Raw genomic sequence first — 19,606 nt, 5'->3', positions numbered from 1 at the left:
TCAAAAATAACACAAAATCACCATCAAAAAGTCAAACACCCATCATATAAAAGACAGAAGGATCTCATAATGTTTCAAAAGCAATTTAAAAAAAAGATTTTTTACTCTATTTTTGCAGCATCTGCAGAAAGTTTAGTATAGTACTGCACAGGTTTTGGAAAAACTGTGGTTATGATGAACAAAGGTATAAGTTAGGCACATTAAAACACTTGGTAGGAGAAAGATTATGGTTACGGTTAACAAAACCACAAATGTTAATTGCAGGTCTGTGACAAAATGAACTGTCAGCATAAACGTGGGATGTATTGACCGATGCACCTCCTCAACCCACCGCACCCCTACTTTCTGCCTTTCTACATCGTTCGCATTTCAGTCAGGACCGCTTTAGCGAAAGAAAATTATTATTTCCATTTGCAGTAATTTATATTTGGTGGTTCTGTGCTGTTCTAGTAGTCTCTACCCACCCTTTAAAGTGCATCAATGGAAAAAAAGCCTGAAGCAGGAAAACCAGCAGTACAGCTCTCTAGGTTACAGAGGAGAGGAGGCATTAATGCCAACCTATATACACAGATACACAGGATGAAAAGAAAGAGTTGGTATGAAGGTGGGCTGCAAAGCTGCTTGCAGAGAAAGCAGTGAAGACAGACTAAAGTAGAGCATTGCGATTGTGGGGCGATTGTGGCTCAAGAGTTGGAAGTTCGCCTTGTAATCGGAAGGTTGCCGGTTTGACCCCTGGCTTGGACAGTCTCGGTCGTTGTGTCCTTGGGCAAGACACTTCATCCGTTGCCTACTGGTGGTGGTCAGAGGGCCCGGTGGCGCCAGCGTCTGGCAGCCTCGCCTCTGTCAGTGCGCCCCAGGGTGGCTGTGGCTACAATGTAGTTTGCCATCACGAATGTATGTGTGTGAATGGGTGGATGACTGGTTGTGTAAAGCGCTTTGGGGTCCTTAGGGACTAGTAAAGCACTATACAAATACAGGCCATTTACCATTTTTACCACTGCCATTTGAGTATACAGAATAGCATTAGTTATTATTAGCATTAGTAATACTATTCTACAATACCAGATGAACTATGATTGCTAGCTTAGCTTGACTTTGAGGATTGCCTCAACCTGTGCTATGCTCAATATGAGTAAAAATAATCAACATAATCATATAAATAATTATTCATAGTGTGTTATTAGGATGGCAGACTTGGTAAGTACAACAGTCTAATGAACCATATTACAAACACTTATGTTGAACTGCATTTTTCACCATTGAGAAATGCAAGCGAGCGTGACTAGGCTATGACTATTCATATTGTATTCCTGCCAAATATGCAGTTCTGCTCTGCCCATGAAAAGAATTGCTCTCTGCCTTTTGAACTGGACTCACAACTAACTCACTCAAGCAATGCACTGACTAAGTTGAGTTTATCCTGCATTCGCCCGGCATGTGTCTAGCTTTACATGTTGAGCGAAGCCTTGCCCTGCGGACTGAGAGCGCTGGGGGGGATTAGAAGCCAGCTTGACTACCGCTGACCTGCCTTTCCTTTACAAGGAAAGATCAGCTATCAGACTGCTACTGCTTTGTGCCCTGCTGTTTGAGGGTTGTGTCAGGGATTCCTCCTTAAGTGCACAGGGGTTCACCAAACAGTTGGGGGCAAACAGACGTGGAGGGAGGAGGCCTGAAACCTCTCACTATCCTTAGTGCTGTCACATGTTGCCCAAAAAGCCTGGATGTCATCTGTCAAAGCCCTCATCAAAGAGCACTTTCAAGCTCAGCAAGTTTCATGCGTGCTGTGACCAAATGAAGGTAGTGTTTCCATGGATACTGCCCCAATTGAGGGCTAGTACCAGGTTTTTCTAATCAGGCTTGAAACAAGCTACTGGCAGGCTTAGTGGTTTGCAGTGACAGCCATGTCATACAACACAATTTACAGAATTGCACAATTCAATACAAATCTTCTAAACATGTACAACAGGGATCTAAAACAAAACATTATATAATCGCTCAACTAACTACAAATTCAGAAGAAAAGATGCAAGTTTAAACAATAGATTCCACATGATATTGATGAAGTAGTTATGTAATAAGGTTTATATTAACAACCGTAGTGGTTAAACAACAACAGGTTAACTGAGACGTTTGCTGAAAAACTGAAACCACAGAAGAATGCAAAAACACGAGAAAGCGTTTGTATTTAAAAGGTTAAAAAGTTGAATGAAGCGCAGTTAGAGGACAAAGAAAGAGACTTAGAGGAACAAACAAGGAATACGTAAGGAGAGGATACAAAAAACTAGAATGGCAAAAAGGCAGAATTGGTGCAGAGGGCGACAAGATAGAAAGAAGGAGTGGCTCCGTCAGAGCGATTGCTTAAAAAATATGGGGCCTTATTAAAACAAACACATCCGATCATGTATGCACTGTAGAAGCAAAAATAGCTTCCCTGTGACACAAGCTGCTTAGGCAGACACAGACATGAGGAAGGTGTGGTTTCATTCTCTGGAAGGAAGCACAGCATAAGGGTTGATGGGAAGCTGTTTCAGATGTGTGTGTGAGTATGTTTGCGCATGCATGTTTATAAGGGTGGAGCTCCATGTAACAGGATCTCAACATGAAGGGAAATGCGGGCTCATTGAGACTCTCTAATGAGAGGGGGAACCTGATCAGATTCAGATGGGGTGCCCCGAGCGCACAGCCCCCCTACAGAAAGTGCCGCCCGACACCCTTTGTTACCTCCAAGTGAGCTGAGAACAGCCCATGAACCATGTAACTAGGTGGTTTCCAGGTTAATGAAAAGCTGTAACTCCGGTCCCACTGTCTCTCTCGGCTAGAGTGACGACTGCCCTCCCCTTCCCATGTCGTATCACACCCCCCCACCCCCTTCTTCACCTCCACATTCCTGCCCATGTCCATGACGGGAGTATCAGGGTCAAGGGCAATTAACTTTGCTTGGTGCGAAGTATGCTTTATTTATATCTGAGGCTTTTTATTATCCAGAGGAGTGCACAATATAAGAAAAGTCAAAACCTCTGAGTGGTATATTTTGAATTAAATTATCTGAAATTGTATGACAATTAACAGAAATGTGCATTATATTACCAAAAGGGCAATTCACACTAAATTCACTTTGCAGTTAAGAATTTTTTTTATCAAGACATAACCTCTACTGATTCATTTGCTGCACAAAAATATAAAATGCTGTCTTGTGCCCAAGAAACTGTATGTTTAACTCTCTTTTAACGATGAAAGCGGTTGTAAGTCAAACTGATGGCAGGTGGGCTCAGCAGGAGTCCCTCAGATGTAAGATAGATGTACTTGTTAGCAAAGGTGAGTAACAGGAGTCATGGCTTGACTGGTCAGTAAACACACCACAGAGAGTTAAAGTGCAGCAACAAAGGCAAAAATACACACTGTGAGTCATCTGACAAGACTTTTACTTTTGCCCATATTTAAAGCAATGTCGAATGTGCTTTAATGAAATGCTGGCTATCATTATTCAAAAGTGCTTTAATAGATATGTAGAGCTATTACATTGTCTAGCTATTTCTTTATCTACCAAATCAGTCATCTTGGACGAGTAAAAGCTGCCAAATGGTCCGTGACATTACATTTTGTTGATTCATAACAGCAGTATTTGGCTACTGGTGGAGAAGCAAACTGCTGATGTTAGTCCTAAATCTGCAGTTCGCTCCCCCCGTCCCTGTGAAAGAGGAGAAAGCCAAATCCTCATTCGCAATACAGGTAAACATCAACTCCACGGCAGGTACACATTAGGGCGGGTTTACTACAAAAGAAAGAAAAAGGGAGAAAGAAAAAAAGGAAGAAAAAAAAGCTCCTTTGATTCTGTGTTGGTGGAAAAAAGTAAATTTACACCAGTTGCTGTTCAATTTGGACCGGTGGACAATAAAGCAGGAGCCAGTGCCTAATAAGAGCCATGCCTGAGAGAGAGAGGGAGAGACACAGAGAGCGAGAGAAACCCAGTGGAGGTGTGTCTGCGTCTCGGCTCCAAGGTTCCTGCTAATAGATTTCAGCTCCCTCAGTTTCCCAATTAGCTGGTATGTAATGCTTGGTTTATGAATTCATGTGTAGATACTAAGTGTTAGAACATGTGTGAACATGTACAGTGTGAATGCATATTTACACATACATGGCATTGTATGTGTACGGCAAAGATACAAGCTGTGTGTGTAATTATCACGCCAAATAAACAGCAACTACCTGTTGTTTATAAATTCATATACTGATTATAGTGGTGATTTAAATTAATTTTTAAAAATCCCCTATTTAAGACAGAAAGGAATCAGATTACACTGACCAATTCCCAGCCAAAATCTGCCTATCAACGTCAACACATGGCGACACAAACAGAAAACAAACAGATAAACCTGTCCAGTTTTAGTGCAGCTTTTACCACTTTTTAAGGAAGAGCATTACAAAGCAAATAGTGAGTGCACTTTTAACCCTGACCCTGTGTGAGGATGGACAGGCAGCGCTCAAGACTTACCTGTAATAAACCCCAATAGCTTCCACACATGACCATAAATCACACGGTATGCCTTCAAAGTATCGAATATCGACTAATACAACACCGCTCACCCCTGGCTTTTATCCCCCGTGCTTCCTTTTCTGTGTTCTGGTGGTGGCACTGCCTTTAAAGTGCAACCATCTCACTTTTTTAAAAGGCACGCCGAGCAATTTATTTACCAAGAAACTGCAGCCGTAAATGACAGAAAAAGCTGCACAATTTACGGACAAGTAGTGAATGGGGGTAGGGGGGCCCAGAACGAAGCCAGGGGTCTTGGCTGGGCCTGTGAAAGCCTATAAAGCTTTAGTAGTAGCCCACGACCTGTTTATGGCTGGCTGAGACGCTGTGGTGTGAGGCTCCTGATCACTCTGCAGCTCGTGACTGCTGCCGCTCTTGCATAACACACAAACAGGAGATGGTAACGGAAACAAGGCATTAAAACACTGCAAACAGATTCGGTGACATGGGCTTTATTTTGCAAGTCTCAGAAAGAAAAGGTCTGGGCCTTTTTTTTAAATAAGGTAACGAGGCAAAAAAAAGAAGAGTGACTTAAAAACAGAAAACATCTAACCTTAACATTGTGTGAGGAATAAATGGGTAAATGATGCATTTCATTTTCCACAAAACGTCTGAGGCTCTTGGCATTTGTCTTGGCCTGCTTAAATGTGGATTGCAGAACTGGCTTGGCATGCTGAGCTGGGGGACCTGGTATGCTCGGAACTTCACAGCATAGATGCAAATGCCCACCAAGAAGATTCAAGGCAGATGTGGACTGAAATGGCGTCCTTGTAAGTAGCCATTTGGTAAAGGTATTGCAGGAATTTTTTATTTTGAAAATGTGGCTCACCTCGTCTTCACCACATCGAGGGGATGCATCAAGCAGATCTCTACCAGACCTAAAAAAAGTAAAAAAAAAAAAAAAAAAAAGAACAGTCAAGATTAGTCACTTTAAAAAGAATAGGTAATTCGGTCTCTATTTTCCTTGCTTTCGTTTTTGTTCACTGCACTGATGACTGCTTACGAATGAAGATAAATGAAAAGCATTTTTTATCAGTCACTGGATGATTTCCAACGGTTTCAAGATTGTATTTCTGCAAATGCACTCCTTCTGCGTTCTGCACAGACTGTTTACCAGCATGAAACCAAAGCCTGCTCAAACATGACTGGTCAATACAACTGGACTACAAACAGAAACCAGACATTTCTGATGGTTAAGACAGCATTAAGTATGTTGAAGAAAGATTCATTGGCAGCATACGTTTGTCAGAAATGAGAGTAATTGAAAATTATGAGTTTGAGTCTCTATAGTTTCAAGTTGGCTTTCCAAATGCTCAGCAATTGCTACTTAGTCTAAACTGAGCATATTTAGGTTTGGGACAGTCAACCCATGCACACAATTTTTTTTTAGAGATTTTAGTAAAACATAACTAAATGTGAATAAAATAATAAATAATCTACAAACAGTGATAACGTGACAAACGTTTATCAGTCTATTTTTTTGTTATGACTTTTTTGTCAGTCTTCTGTTTTTGTAAATCACATCAGTGCTGTGAGCCAATCAAATCTTCCACATAGATCATGTGAACTTGTAGATGTATGCGAAATCTCTGTGACCATCAGATAGCAACACAGTGTGTGTGACAGTCACCCTGTAAACAATCTGATAAGAAGCTTGTTTAACGTCTAACTGGGGAAAAACAGTGAATGTTCGTTCATGTGTTATGTTTCGCTTTCATTTTAAACCCATTTAAATTGGAAAGTTCTGTAAAAATTACATTTTTTCATGTTTCTACCAAATGGTTTTGAGGTGCAACCCATGCAAGTCCAAGCAACTTTACATAAGAACCTCATCATCACTCTGATTATCACTCTGCCTTTTGGAAACAGCAGCTACTTCAGTAATTCTCAGTTTTTTATGCATTGGTCTGAATGAGAGATCCGGCAAGACTTCTTTTTCTGTCCAAAAACCCTCTGAGTGCTGAAGCCACTGACTATATCACCCGTGCAAACCCAGTACATCAGCAATATGCCAGCAGAATCAATGCAGCCGGGTGATCATTGAAAGGCTCTGAGGTTTCACACACATGCTAACTATGTGCATCTGTGTTGAAAAGCCACTGCTTTGGCACGGAGGCTCTCTGACTCAATCAGGATTTTTTTTTTTGAACTGGCGATTCTCACTGCATCCCTTTACTGGGGCTCTGAGGGCTTCCCTTGCAGATTCCACTGTGTGTGTACACAGCTGCTGTGCAATATGGGGTCTTTCTAATTTGCTCAATTAAACATATTGTCTATAAAAGCGTGTGTCTTCTGGGGTTTTTCCAGGGAAGTAATTATCAAGTGAAATACCACAGTAAAAATTACTTTGTCTACAGTTGCATCTTAATGTACGAATGGGAGAACTAAGAAGCACTGAACCAAGTTGCCAGTGGCAGAGAGTCAAACAAAATTCCATCTGTTACGGCTCAGTTGACCTGACTTTGGTTCTTAATGACACTGCGCTGGAGAGGTAAATGCAACCGTCCATTGGACAGATTGTTTTCTGTCCTCTCTATTAATAGGCCTGATGTGAAGACGAGGCACGTCAAATCTTTCAACGGGTAATCAGATTACATGATGAAACCAAACCTGCCTGTTTGCTCGATCAGCCTGTGCACTTTCTGGGAAGTGACTGAACATGCTCAAGGTGATTGTATTTTATTGTTCAGCACTTTGGTCAGCCTTGGTTGTTTTTAAATGTGCTTTATAAATAAACTTGACTTGACTTGACTAGAGGAGGAAGTGCAAAGGGGAAAAAGAGACAACTTCTTCAAACAGTGGACACTTGTGAGGAAGGCAAACAAAGATAAAGACATACAACTCTCCCCAACTCATTGTGAGCCTCTGTGTGATCTAAGTTAAAAGTAAAGCAGGAGTCGCATGTAAAATAGGTCCAACACCACGCCATAGTCAGCAGAGCAGGATTGCTCCCGCATTAAGTGTAATGGAGGGAAAATGCAAAACGTATTTTCGTGAATTGATGTGGAAATGAAATATGAGTTAGCCATTACTACTTGTATCATAACAAAAGGTGCTACTACATTTTTATGGCTAAATAAAAGCCCGTGTCTCTAGGTTGTAGAATGAGCAGAGATTAAAACAAACCCGAAATTACACTGAAAACAACAGAGCAGAAAATCTATTAGTAATCTATTATTTACATTCTTTTAAAACCATGGAATACATTTTGCATCTGTGCGTATCTAAATAGAGAAAAAGACGAAGATGCTTCTTTTGGCCGTTGACTTATTCACAAGAAGTCGACACAGCAGGCGGCTCGGCACATTTCATTTGGCAGATTTTCCCCCACATGCTGTTCCTGATGCAACCCCATAGGAGATGTGTGTCTCCTCCAAAGGGACGTGTAAACCATTACACTATGGTGTGACTATCTGTGCACATCTGAATACTTTACTAAAATGATTACTTTAGTTTTTCGGGCCTTGTGATCAACCTCAGATTACAGGAAATCTGTCATCCAGTTTCCCATACATGGATTAAATGTAACCCTAGACTAACAGAAAAATCTAATCCCTACTGAAAAACAACTTTTGATTTAGGACTAGGTTTAATCTATGTATGGGAAACTGGGCCTAAAGGATACATAATTATAACCAAACCAGTATAAGTAGATACTCTTTACCAACTGACAGGTCTGCCACAGTATGCAATTTAGGTACAGCAATTCATGAGGTGTGTTTCACTTCTCAGGGTATCATTATGTAAGTCTAAGTGCATTATGGACCACAGCGTGTCAGTTAGCAATGTATGCTGCTTTGTTCCTCCAAGATGGCAGTTGCAAAACGATTAAGTGATGACGAGCACTAATGCAAAACTCAGCTGTGTTTGTCTGAGTATTTGTCTAACACCCTTGCAAACAGGACATCTGAAGAAGAGTTGATGGCAGATGAACTGACAGGCTGTGTGGACTTGAAGAAAAAAAATAAAGTTTGTGGCCATAATCCTAAACTGACCTCTACATGACATCTCACTCACACAGCAGTTTATTTATAAGACACTCCATAGTGATTTCCAGCAGTGCTGAAAAATCGATTCATTTGTATTAGAAATCAATTTTATATTAGCACATATAATCACACTGAAGTTTTCTATTTGTCAAAAAACCTGTAAACAGCAGCTACAGTAGTTGTATGCAACCAATTTGTGATTATTTTGATAACATATTTGCATTTTGGGAAAACTAGGTAGAATAAAAACAGAACAATGATGTGGCGTGTCCTCTCACTCAAAGTACAAAGAATACACTGCGAGAAAGGGCACAGCAATTACATAAGTGATGACAGGTCCACAAAAGATGCAAGTTGTTGCTGCAATAAATTCTGATTTATAGAGACTATTTTCAGAGAAGCAATTAATTCCAAACAATTATGTTAGACAGCTCATTTTTTTCCTGCTAATGTCCAATGGAAACACTTCATCAAACTGTCTCTGTGTAAAAAACCAAGTATGTAATTTCCTCGACATTCTCACACCGCTGTGCCCCAGTGTATCCTGCCTTTCTGTTCCAACTGCCAGTGCAAAATGCTTTTTAATCATACAGTGCGGCCATAGTGAACCCACACACTCTCGAGAGCACTTCACACTCAACAGTCTCTGATGCAGTCACCGAGCATGCTGAGGACGCACTAAAGGGATGATACTACTGAACTTTTCTTATATTTAGCCAGAGTTTGGCTGCAACTCTTTCTGCAATTGCTTCCCTCCTCCAGCTGCAAGGAGGAGCCTAATATTACAGTGACCCACCATCTGGTTGATGTTTATGGCTTTGCCATGCATCAGTGAGTTGCATATTAGAAAATTCCATTATTTAAAGGTTCTTTTATTTCTGATACACAATAGTACTGACAGGGCTTGTCATTCAGCACATTGCAGACACACATACACACGTGGAGGCGCACGCGCTAATGGCAAAGGAGTGTCTGGAGCGCAGCCATTTAGAGACACTTAAATATACGCCGCCACACTTGTATTTCAGACACATGCATTCAAGGCTAAGATGCAGTGTGAAGGTGAACTGAGCAGTGGAAACAAAAGAGCTGGGCACAACATTAGGTGAATTTTATGCCCATCGCCAATGCAGAGTGGTGAAAAAGAGCTTTTATTTTGGCTCTCACATTCACCACATGTCTGAAAAACAACGAGGATCGGTGTTAAAAACTGCTGCATCACACCACAGTCAATCTTTTTTTTCCTACACAGTGCAGTGACTCTTTGGAGCAGAACCAACAAGTAGCTTCACTGGTAACACGGGTATTCAGACATTCCAGGTCGTCTGATAACTTGTCCAAAGAAAGAAGATCATACATCACACAGATGAGATGATTATCTTCATTGGTTTTGGCATGGGAATGCATACAGTTTGCTCCCACGCAAAAGTGAGAAAGAACAACAATAGCGCACCAGGGAATGATTGCTCAATGGGTGCAGGTGTCATCCATCTTGCCAAGACACACATTGAATGACTGTAATTCCCAGCAACCACAAGGAGAAGGTCACTGCTTGGAAACAAGATTTTCCTTGTTTAATGGGCTAATACTTGAAAGACAAACTAGCTGGTTATTTCTCATGCTTACTTGACCCAATGAATGCTATAATCTCAAACAATGGCTTAAACACTACTTTCTTAACAATATTTATAATATATTAATTATTTAAATTTAATAATAACTTATTTTAATTAATTCTATAAAATACTGACACTTTGAAAGTTGTAAAGATGTCAAAATTATGTACACTTTGTTAGTGAAATATCATGAAGAGCACGAAGAGATTAAAAAAAAGGTGACAGATAAACAGCTTAGTGAATTTTTTTCTAATGCATTTTAAAACCGATCCAACATTGCTAATTGTTTTCCAAAACCAACGTATTACTTGGTTCATTGAGAGCCAGAGCAGAAAATCGCAGCTTGCTCTGTGGTTTCAAGGCATGACAAGAAGCATGAGTGTCATAATGACAAAGCGTCACCTTGCAGGCCGACTCGAGTTTTAACAAGGGCACCTGACTGAACCTGCAGGAAATATCTCATGCCTCCATGTCCTCCATTAATACCTTTCAAAACACATCGGACCTGGAATGCTAAACAAACCCTGCAAGGTGTTGCTCCACTGCAGTCACAAAGCTAACATGATATCCATCAGCAGCGAGGCTGGGCACGCTGATTTAGAAAATCAACTTAATTTTAAGCTCTTTTAAAGCAGAAAGAAGGGACAAAGGGACAAATGAAAGAAGAATGTTTTTGCGATCAGATAAATTAAAAAATGCAGCGGTAGAGATGATGAACTCATGGGAATCACCAGATAAGTAAGTCACGGTTTATTTTGGCTGCATCTTCACTTTCGTGCTATTTAACAAAACAAAACCCAATACACACACACGCACACACACACACACACACACACACACACGCACACACACACACACACACATATATATACGTATATATGTGAAAAATAAAATAAAAAAAACAAGACAAATCGAGGAAGTGCATGATATAAATGTGACATAAAAGTGCCCAAATAACATGGGGTCTCCCTGTTTCGGTCAAGCCATTAAACTTTAGTTACTACCAAGTAAGGCAAACCATAGTACTGAAATACAGCCCTTGAGCCAAAGGTGTTTTCACAGAAAACAGCTGGTGTAATGGTTCCAAACTGATCACATTAAAACTGAAATGGAGTATAAACCATTTTCACCCAATCATAGCACAAGCTATCTGTCATAAGTGTATAATGATGCCACGGGGAGAAAGTGAAATGCCTTTCTAGAAAATAAACCTGTATATTACAGATAATTAAAAAGAGAGGTAACTAAAGTAGCCAAAAAGCATTTCTTCATTATCTAAAGGAATGATGAATAAGGAATCTTAGTGACTTTTTCTTCTAGGAATGGGTCATCTAAATCATATATGGAGAAACTTACTGCATATGAATTTATTTATTTAAAAGAAAGCTTAGTACATGTGGAAAAAGAAAGCCGAGAGAGTGAGCCTGAGAGAAAGACAGAGAGAGATAGACAGGGCTATTATGAGCTATTAATCACAAATATCACCAATCATGCTTCCTGTTGTGGGAGTGCAGAAGCTTCCCAGTTAAGTCCCCAAACACTCCCTAATTCTACACTTGAAAAAGCTCAAAGGGTGCTTAGAAAAACAAGCAGGGTCATCTCTAGTGACAGTGGGGGATTTATTTTTTTTTACCCCCCGGGGGCTCTGACATGAAGTGCAGGCATTCACACTTTCTCTGGGTCTGAGATGTCTACTACATCATAAGGCACACACTGTGGATATTCTCACCAAAGTTAAGCCATTGAAGCTAAAATATTGGATCTAAAAGGTTCAGGATGTTAAAACTAGAATTAAGTCATTTCTCTCCTTTGTAAGACAAACAAACTGTTACATACATTTATAGACATAAAGTATCTTCCATGTTGCAGTGCGGTGGAATTAAAAAGGGCAAAACTGGGAATTACAATGCTTGTAAACACTTCAAATTACTTTTCAAATCTTTAAGAACACATTCAGAGTTTCACCATCCCAGATAATTTTTATGCAATTCCTCTTCTATGTTAAAATAAATAAGTTCTTAATAACAAATGACACATTTCCTGTCTCCTGCAGAGCCTTGGCATGCCCTGTTTGCAGGTCAGAAGCCATAAATGCACGAGTTGGCAAGAAGTGAGTGAAAAAAAAGAATCCTTTCCCTTCACCTTATACTGCCGCCTTTTTGTGTAACAGTTGAGCAATTTCCATCAAATCAAACAGCTCCTTATTTTATTTATTTATTTTTCTGTTTTCTGGCCTTAATAAATGGTAGGAGGAAACAAACAAAGATTGCATTTATCATGGAATATGCTGACTAGAATATTACATTTGTAAATGATATATTGGTTATTCCATAAGTGTGCTGTCTCCAGTTTAGATTTATCTTGGAAGTCATGGCATATTTCCCCCACTGGCTATGCACAGGGAAAGCATGACTCTGTCTCTGTCTGTCAAACTTGAGATGAACTCTGCGATATTGATGGAAGTGTAAAGGTGAGTCAGGTGCATGTGCAGCTGACTGGGTCAACCTGAGCTGTCTGCCCTGACAGACAAACGATAGATATCAGTGTCAGTGTGAGAGCCTGCATCCTTCATTACTGTCACTGGTTTCTTAAAACCTGTGGTGACATCTTTTCTTTTTTCTCTACATGGCCATCTGTAGGAAAAACAATACGATGCAAATAGCTACACCGTGAAGGCGGAAGTGGCTATCAGGCGGAGAAGAAAAGGGTACAAAATGGATGCAAAACCTGGTGTAACTGATGTTTGACAGGAAGTGCTCCGTGTCCTCTCAGGGTGATTTCTTTCATGAGGATTGCTTTTTAAGCAAATTTTCTCCAACTCCTGCAGGACACCTGTCACCATCTAAATAAACTCTGTAATCCTCTAACAAAGGTTAGAGGGTGTGAAGTATGGCTCTACAAATATGAGCGCAACATGCAACTATAAACCCTTCAGGAGGTTTGAGCTGCTACATTGTCCACAGGAAACCAGTTGTTCCCCAACCTGTGGGTTGTGACAGGTCACGAGATAAAACGCTCCAACAGCAGTACTAAAAAAATTAAAAACATTTGACTATGTTATACTTGTTTCTCATACCATTAAACATACATTATTTTATTCTTTGTTTGTTACATTTTTAACATACTGAGACTTTTATTTCCGTCAAAAAGGAGAGACAAGTAGCTGCCGGAAGTATAGATCAGTATTTGTAACACAAACTCAATTGAAAAATGACAATACAATTGACAACAGAGCCACTAACAACTACAGTTCCTCTTAAACTTAAAAGTTCCTGAGCAAATTTAAGATTCAAAAAAGCTGTTTTACGTATACAGATGATTCATACATGTCATTAAAAAAATTAAAAGGCACAGTAAGTCAAATGTAAATGCACTGAATATTTTTATATGTAAAATATAAAATATGGTTAAATATAATCTCCAAACAAAGCTGTCATTTTATTAAAAATAAGCGGTAAGCGTAGCACGGGCAACATTGTTAATACGTTTCCTTGCTACTTCACTACGATCCTTAAAATCTGGGTATCAGTCATTGTACCATCTTGCTAAATTAAAGGAATGACGACAGAGGGGATATTTTATTATATATATATTATATACGTGTTTAGATTTTTCTAGGCAAAGAATTAGGTTTAATTCACGCAAATATTTAATAAAAGAAATACCGGGATTTGAACTTCCACCATTATGTATGACAGACACAAACGTCTTAAGGATATGTTTTTATTTCCGGAGGCTTTGCAGCCACCCATTTCATTCAACTGCCTCTACAAGCCCAGTGTAACATCTGCCAAATCAGCAGGTGAAAACCATGTAATTTTTAACTCAAATTATATGTCCGAGGCTCATCAAATGTTTTCGCTTGAAAACATTAATAATTATTTTCACATCTCTTTACACATCCACTTTGTGTACTTTCCCTAAAAATAACCTGCTGGTGCGAAACCTCAGATTAAGCCTACAGGTCAGATCTGGCCAGGAAACAAAGTGCATGCTTCTTGACTGTTGGTACCAGTTGATTTTATTACTATGTATTATAATATTATATATAAATTAATTTGTGACAATATTATTTAGACGTAAGACATGTCTTTAAAAAAAGGAACTACAGCATTAAGAGATTTCACTTTCACACCATCTACACAGAGCCTTGATAGAGAGAGATTACAGGTAACCAAAACAGTGCAAAAACATAAACAGCTCGTCCCCCTCCACAAACTCCTCTCTACCATCATGACTTCAGACAATAACAAAGAAACTGAGATGTTTATTTTCTGCATTAAGTTTATGCTACAGTGGATTTGCACACTGAAACTGATATAGCCCTGAAATGACTCTCTGGATCAAAATATTTGACTGCTGTTGTCAAATGTCCTCTGTTTTTAAAAACAACTCTTTCAGCCATTATGCAGGCTGGCATGTGTGTATACGAGGTGCTAAGCTTGTTTAGTGCACATTATGTCAGCCTTTAGACATTATTTTGTGGTCATCACCCCACATTGTTCTAGTCTGCACATGTTAAATAATTACACTATTACACAACTCTCCTCCGCCATGTAATGACACTGGAGAAGAAAATGAGCAGTAAGCACTGCTACCGAAGTGTTGAAGAGCAAATTGATTCTTAGCTTATACTTGTTCCCCTGGGGGTACCTCTGATGTTCTCATACGTTAGGTGGAATGACTTTTGAGTATTTTCTCTAATCTAAAAAGCCTGATATATAGACTGTCACTATAACAAATGGACTACGAGCTATGACAGGCCAGCTTCACAGTACACACTACACAATTACCAACTGTGCCGTGGGGAAGGAGTGAAAACTAGCTAGAAAGTAAGCAGAGAAATCAAAATATAAACCAAAACTTGTGACAGAAATTAAAATTAGGAGTATTTATGTGCAGGGTTTAAATCATTTCTTTGAACTGAATTATTTTAATGGCATCAGCTAATGAGAGCATGTTGACAGTGTGGAAAAAAGCGGAAATTAACTGGAAGGGCGCAGAACTGTGCGTGGATGGTGTACATTCATCTTAAGAAACAGCAAATATTGCATTTATTGAGTTAATCATTTAGAGAATAATTATCCTTGTTTGTTGATAAATGAAAAAAGTATTATTGCTGAACACAGTAACAAACTACATCCCTCATACCTGAGATGGCAACAATGGCTAGAAATAACGCTCTTTGTTAAAAGCATCTTTGGATATCAATGGCTTTCCTCAGTACTAGTCTTACAGCAGAGTAATTGTTCTCCATCACTGAAGATAAAACCTGACCCTTTGTTATATAAGACACACCTACACACACACCACATGAACTTCTGCTTTTACAAAAATTGTTGCATAATTTTCACCCTCCGGTATAATACCTTTAAAAAGCTGTACTCTCGCACACACTTCTCTGCTTTTGTCTGTTAGAAAACAACCCCTATCAAAGCCAATTGGCTTAACTGGCAGTTGTGCTTCATTTGCAGATAAGTGGGCAAAAGACATGAGTCACTAGTTTGGCACAAATTCGGTGGAATTACCAAGGATGATTGGATCAAAAATGTATGACACCAGACACCAATGACTGCACCTGAATCAACTTGTGCGCTGCCAATCAGATCGGCACTTCAACCATCTATGCAAAAGAGGAGCAGCTGCATCGGAAAGTTTCCTTAAAAGTGCAAATAAGGGAGAATTTCACTTGACTGCAATATATCAATTTAGCCAGTTACAAAGCTTAAAATTTTGTCACCTGCTCCACTGACTTTGGCCAGGAGCTAAAAATTATGCTGAGAAAATCTATATATAATGATATAGCTTAAATAGATCACTTCATGGCTGAATTTTGAGTAAGCGATGACATTAAAACACATTTAATTAGCAACAATTTTATAGTTGCATATATCTAGCTTCTTCTGCATGGCTTAATATTTACACCAAAAAAAGTTGGGTTAATAATATGACCACATATTTTGGGATTCAGAATATTTTTAACTCTATTAATGTTTGAAATGTCCTCACACATTTTCATACATATAAAAATACATATATAATAGTGAGTTCAAAGTCAGTTCATATGAAACTTTAGCTTGGTTAGTTGGACGCTCAAATGATAAGGCTTCAAGGTTATGCGATGTAAGACAAATAGGATTGAAACTACTGGGGTTTTGCTCTGATTTGAGATGCAAAGTGGCACCGAGGGGGTTTGCTAGGGCTGACTAGATGCAGTGGTGCTGGGAAAAACATCACGACTACTTCCTAGACGAGAATAAAAAAAGTCGCTGCTGACTACAATTTCACAGCTAAAATAACAACCTCTAGTATTTTTATGAAATTGTACAGATACACAGCACATGGGCCATTATGCCGAGTCTTTATATGCTGCTGAGTGATGTGGAGCAGAATGGTAAATGGGTAGTAAGTGGAGTTTTCACCACGTGCACTGCCAGCATTAACTTCACCGCCACGTCACCGCGTCGCTATAACATCACTTCTCTGGCTGTAACCTATAGTTCTTAGAAAATTCACGTTTTGTAAATAAAAATCACACCTCATCCCATCTTCAACCCCCAGAGGGGAGAGCTGTGTCATTACTGTCACCTAGTGGATGGATGTGAGACAGAGATGGAGTAATACACAAAGAGGTGAGAGAAAGAGAGAGAGGGGGGGGGGGGGGGGGGGTGGAAAGCACATGTGGCCATTGACAAAAGATGACTCTGCCTGAGAGAAAGGAAAGCAGCTGTAGAGACCCTATTTAATGTATCAAGGAAATGGGAAATTAACCACCAGTAGTCTGTGTCACTGTAATAACTGTAAGATTTTAGTATCTGCTATGCAGTTGTCATAGACAATCAATTTTTCTTTGTTTTTAAAAAAAAATGGAGACAGAACTGACCGCTCGGCCAAAACAAGCGTAAATTCCCCCGGAAGCTCACCTTAGTCCATAAAAGCTGATAATAGAGCCAATAATTGGGAGGGAACACCAATAATGGACTTTTAGTGAGGCAGTAAATTCTTTAATTAGTTGTTAACACCTTGTGTCTATATGCTGAAGTCCCCCCGTTACAAGCTGCTGTCTACAGCGGGCTGGATGGACACTAAGGCTGAAGCCCAGTGACTCATCTTTTAAAAAAGAGAAGACCATCACTTTCAGTGTTATAAGGCTGTTGAGCACCTGTGTGCTATAATGGCAAGCTGCTGGGAGACGTATAAAGCTAGAAAAGCTACCATGTGCAAAGTTGTAACTTTGCAGCTCAGGATCTAGTTTGAGGTTGAAAATACAGCCAGTGCAGAAATCTTCTGCGGACCCAGGCTTCATGCCACCTGGAAGAAAGTGCATTTTGGCTGACATTTCGGGACGCATCATGGTAGGGACGTTCTCCAAACATACAATCTTTGTGGGCACTGGGTAAGGCTGCAAGGTAGATAAATGCAAATGATGCAGGGACTGAAAAACCAGCGGACATTCCTGAAGAGTGATACCATCTTTCAGGCAACAAACTATCCATGGTAGAAGTGATACAGTAGGAAAGAGAGTGAAAAGGCTCACGGGGTGGTCTGTCCTTTTTGTTCTGGGCTGCCTGAAAAGTATAAGGGGCAAAAAGAGAAGAGCTACAAGGCTGCTATAGGAGTAGAAGACTCGCTGCAGTAGCAAAGGGGAAGTACCCGCATGGTTCCCCTCTTGTCTTAAGCCGAGAGAGTTAAAGGCAGGAAGCCATTACCAAGTGTAAATGCACTCAGCCATCACTGCTTAAACAGTCAAAATATGTTCCAGCACTTGAAAACAGTGGGAGGAGGTTGTTCTTGTTTAAATGTCTCTTTTATATATAAGACTCTCATACAAGACATCCAACTGAACAGCTTCACACATATAGTCAGCAAGCTTGCTGTGTCTCTTTCCAAACATTGCATAATGCAGCTCCAGATGCACGCTGGTGGTTTGAGCCTGATGAGAGACCGTGATTATATTACATACGACCATGGTTGGATGCAGTAATTATGCAATCAGGAGCAAAGCTTTGTGTTTTGTCTATGATTTATCAACATTATTTGAAACGGGGTAATAAATTGTCACAGGCGGGTGGACAGGCAGGCTTATTGGCTTAAAGCGTGACAGGTCGTCGCTGACAGCTTTTGTTTTGGCAGATGGCCCAGTGCCACGTCGCTAACCCAGCATCAGGGAAACTATACTTGGGCCTAATCACAATACAGGCCTTATCCTCAGCCTATCAGTGCTTTCAAGGTCACAGATATACAAATAAGAGATGTAGAGATAGGGTACCAGATGCAGAGAGGCTTTGCAAGGGAGAAACTGGTTCTGTCATGTGCTGTGTGAACTGAAAGTGCTGGGAGTAAAAAAAAAAAGAAAGAAAAAAAAAAGGTCAATTTAGGGAAATCCACCATAAACCAGAACAAACACAGCAGTATACCTGCAGTCTTAGACAGTTAAGTCAAGACTGCATACATGATCACATGCCACTCAGAGCTGGAAATGAGACTCCAGGCTCTCTAGATGTAGTCATTTAAGAGACAAACCGAGGCGCTGCTTCACTGACACTGAATGAGGGATCGACTTTTTGAATTGACTCAGTGTCCAAAGTGATGCAGAGAAAGGTCAAGCAAACATTCTCCGGGTCTCAGATTCATTGTCAATGGAGCAGATCCGCGTTTTGTCTCTCTGATGGCCTCCGATTATAGCATTGGCTCTTCGGTTTCTGGCTTTGTGAGAAACTTGCTGCTGAAGGAAACAGACAGAACCAAAGGTCACACATGTACTGAGCAGCATTTAGAAGGAGCCTCTTTAAATATATACTCCAGGAGTATCACATAATGCACATGCATGAAAATCACTGTCAAAAAAAAGAGCTTACATGTAAGCTAACATGCTTTAATTCAAAGCTGCACCGAGTTAATTTCACATGTGTGGATGCCAAATTGTTAATGAAATTCAGCAACACGCAAAGGACGAAATAGCTCCATCATCCTGTAATTGAGGGGTCAGGATCTCCTCGTTGGACAAACTCCAGCTGAACCGTGCACGCTTGTGGTGGTCGCTTTTATCCTGCCATTTGGCAGAAAAGCTGAAATAACTCCAAACTGTCAGCAGAGAATTATGAATGAGAGGTAGTGGGTTTTTTTTTTTTTTTTTTTTAAAAGGGGGGAGAAAGTCACACAGTAACCAGACTAACAATATTAAAAGGAGTTTTTCCCAAAACATAACATACACCGTTTAAAACCGATCCGTAAAATGAAATAAATCGCAAAAAGGAAAGTGCAACTGTTTTATTGAGTATTTTGGAGGATTTAAGTAAATTTAATTACAACGTAACTGAATCTTTAAAAAAAGTGAGATAAAACATCATAAATTTCAGTGACCATTTTTATTTTTGTGTCAAATGGAAACACAGTATTTTCTTTTGGATTTGGTTATGTAAAGGCTCATAAAACTAACAGATGACACCTTGGCTCCGATTCACGTCAAT

The 19,606-nt window shown here is 39.8% G+C and overlaps 1 protein-coding gene across 1 annotated transcript in view; it reads right to left on the bottom strand.

The window, feature by feature from the left end:
- The window catches only part of slc25a21 (solute carrier family 25 member 21), an 87,525-nt gene that overhangs the window by 23,388 nt on the left and 44,531 nt on the right, over positions 1–19,606 (bottom strand). Inside the window, exon 3 of the mRNA XM_085442521.1 lies at positions 5,361–5,409. Coding sequence (XP_085298647.1) covers positions 5,361–5,409 — 49 coding nt within the window. The remainder of the gene's footprint in view (positions 1–5,360; positions 5,410–19,606) is intronic.

Source organism: Copadichromis virginalis, linkage group LG19 (assembly GCF_057382275.1).
Source record: "Copadichromis virginalis isolate Kocher_CV1m ecotype Utaka linkage group LG19, C_Virginalis_male_GT1.1, whole genome shotgun sequence".
Taxonomy (NCBI): Eukaryota; Metazoa; Chordata; class Actinopteri; order Cichliformes; family Cichlidae; genus Copadichromis; species Copadichromis virginalis.
The sequence above is the reverse complement of the archived record's forward strand: the minus strand, read 5'-3'. Positions and strand labels throughout refer to the sequence as shown.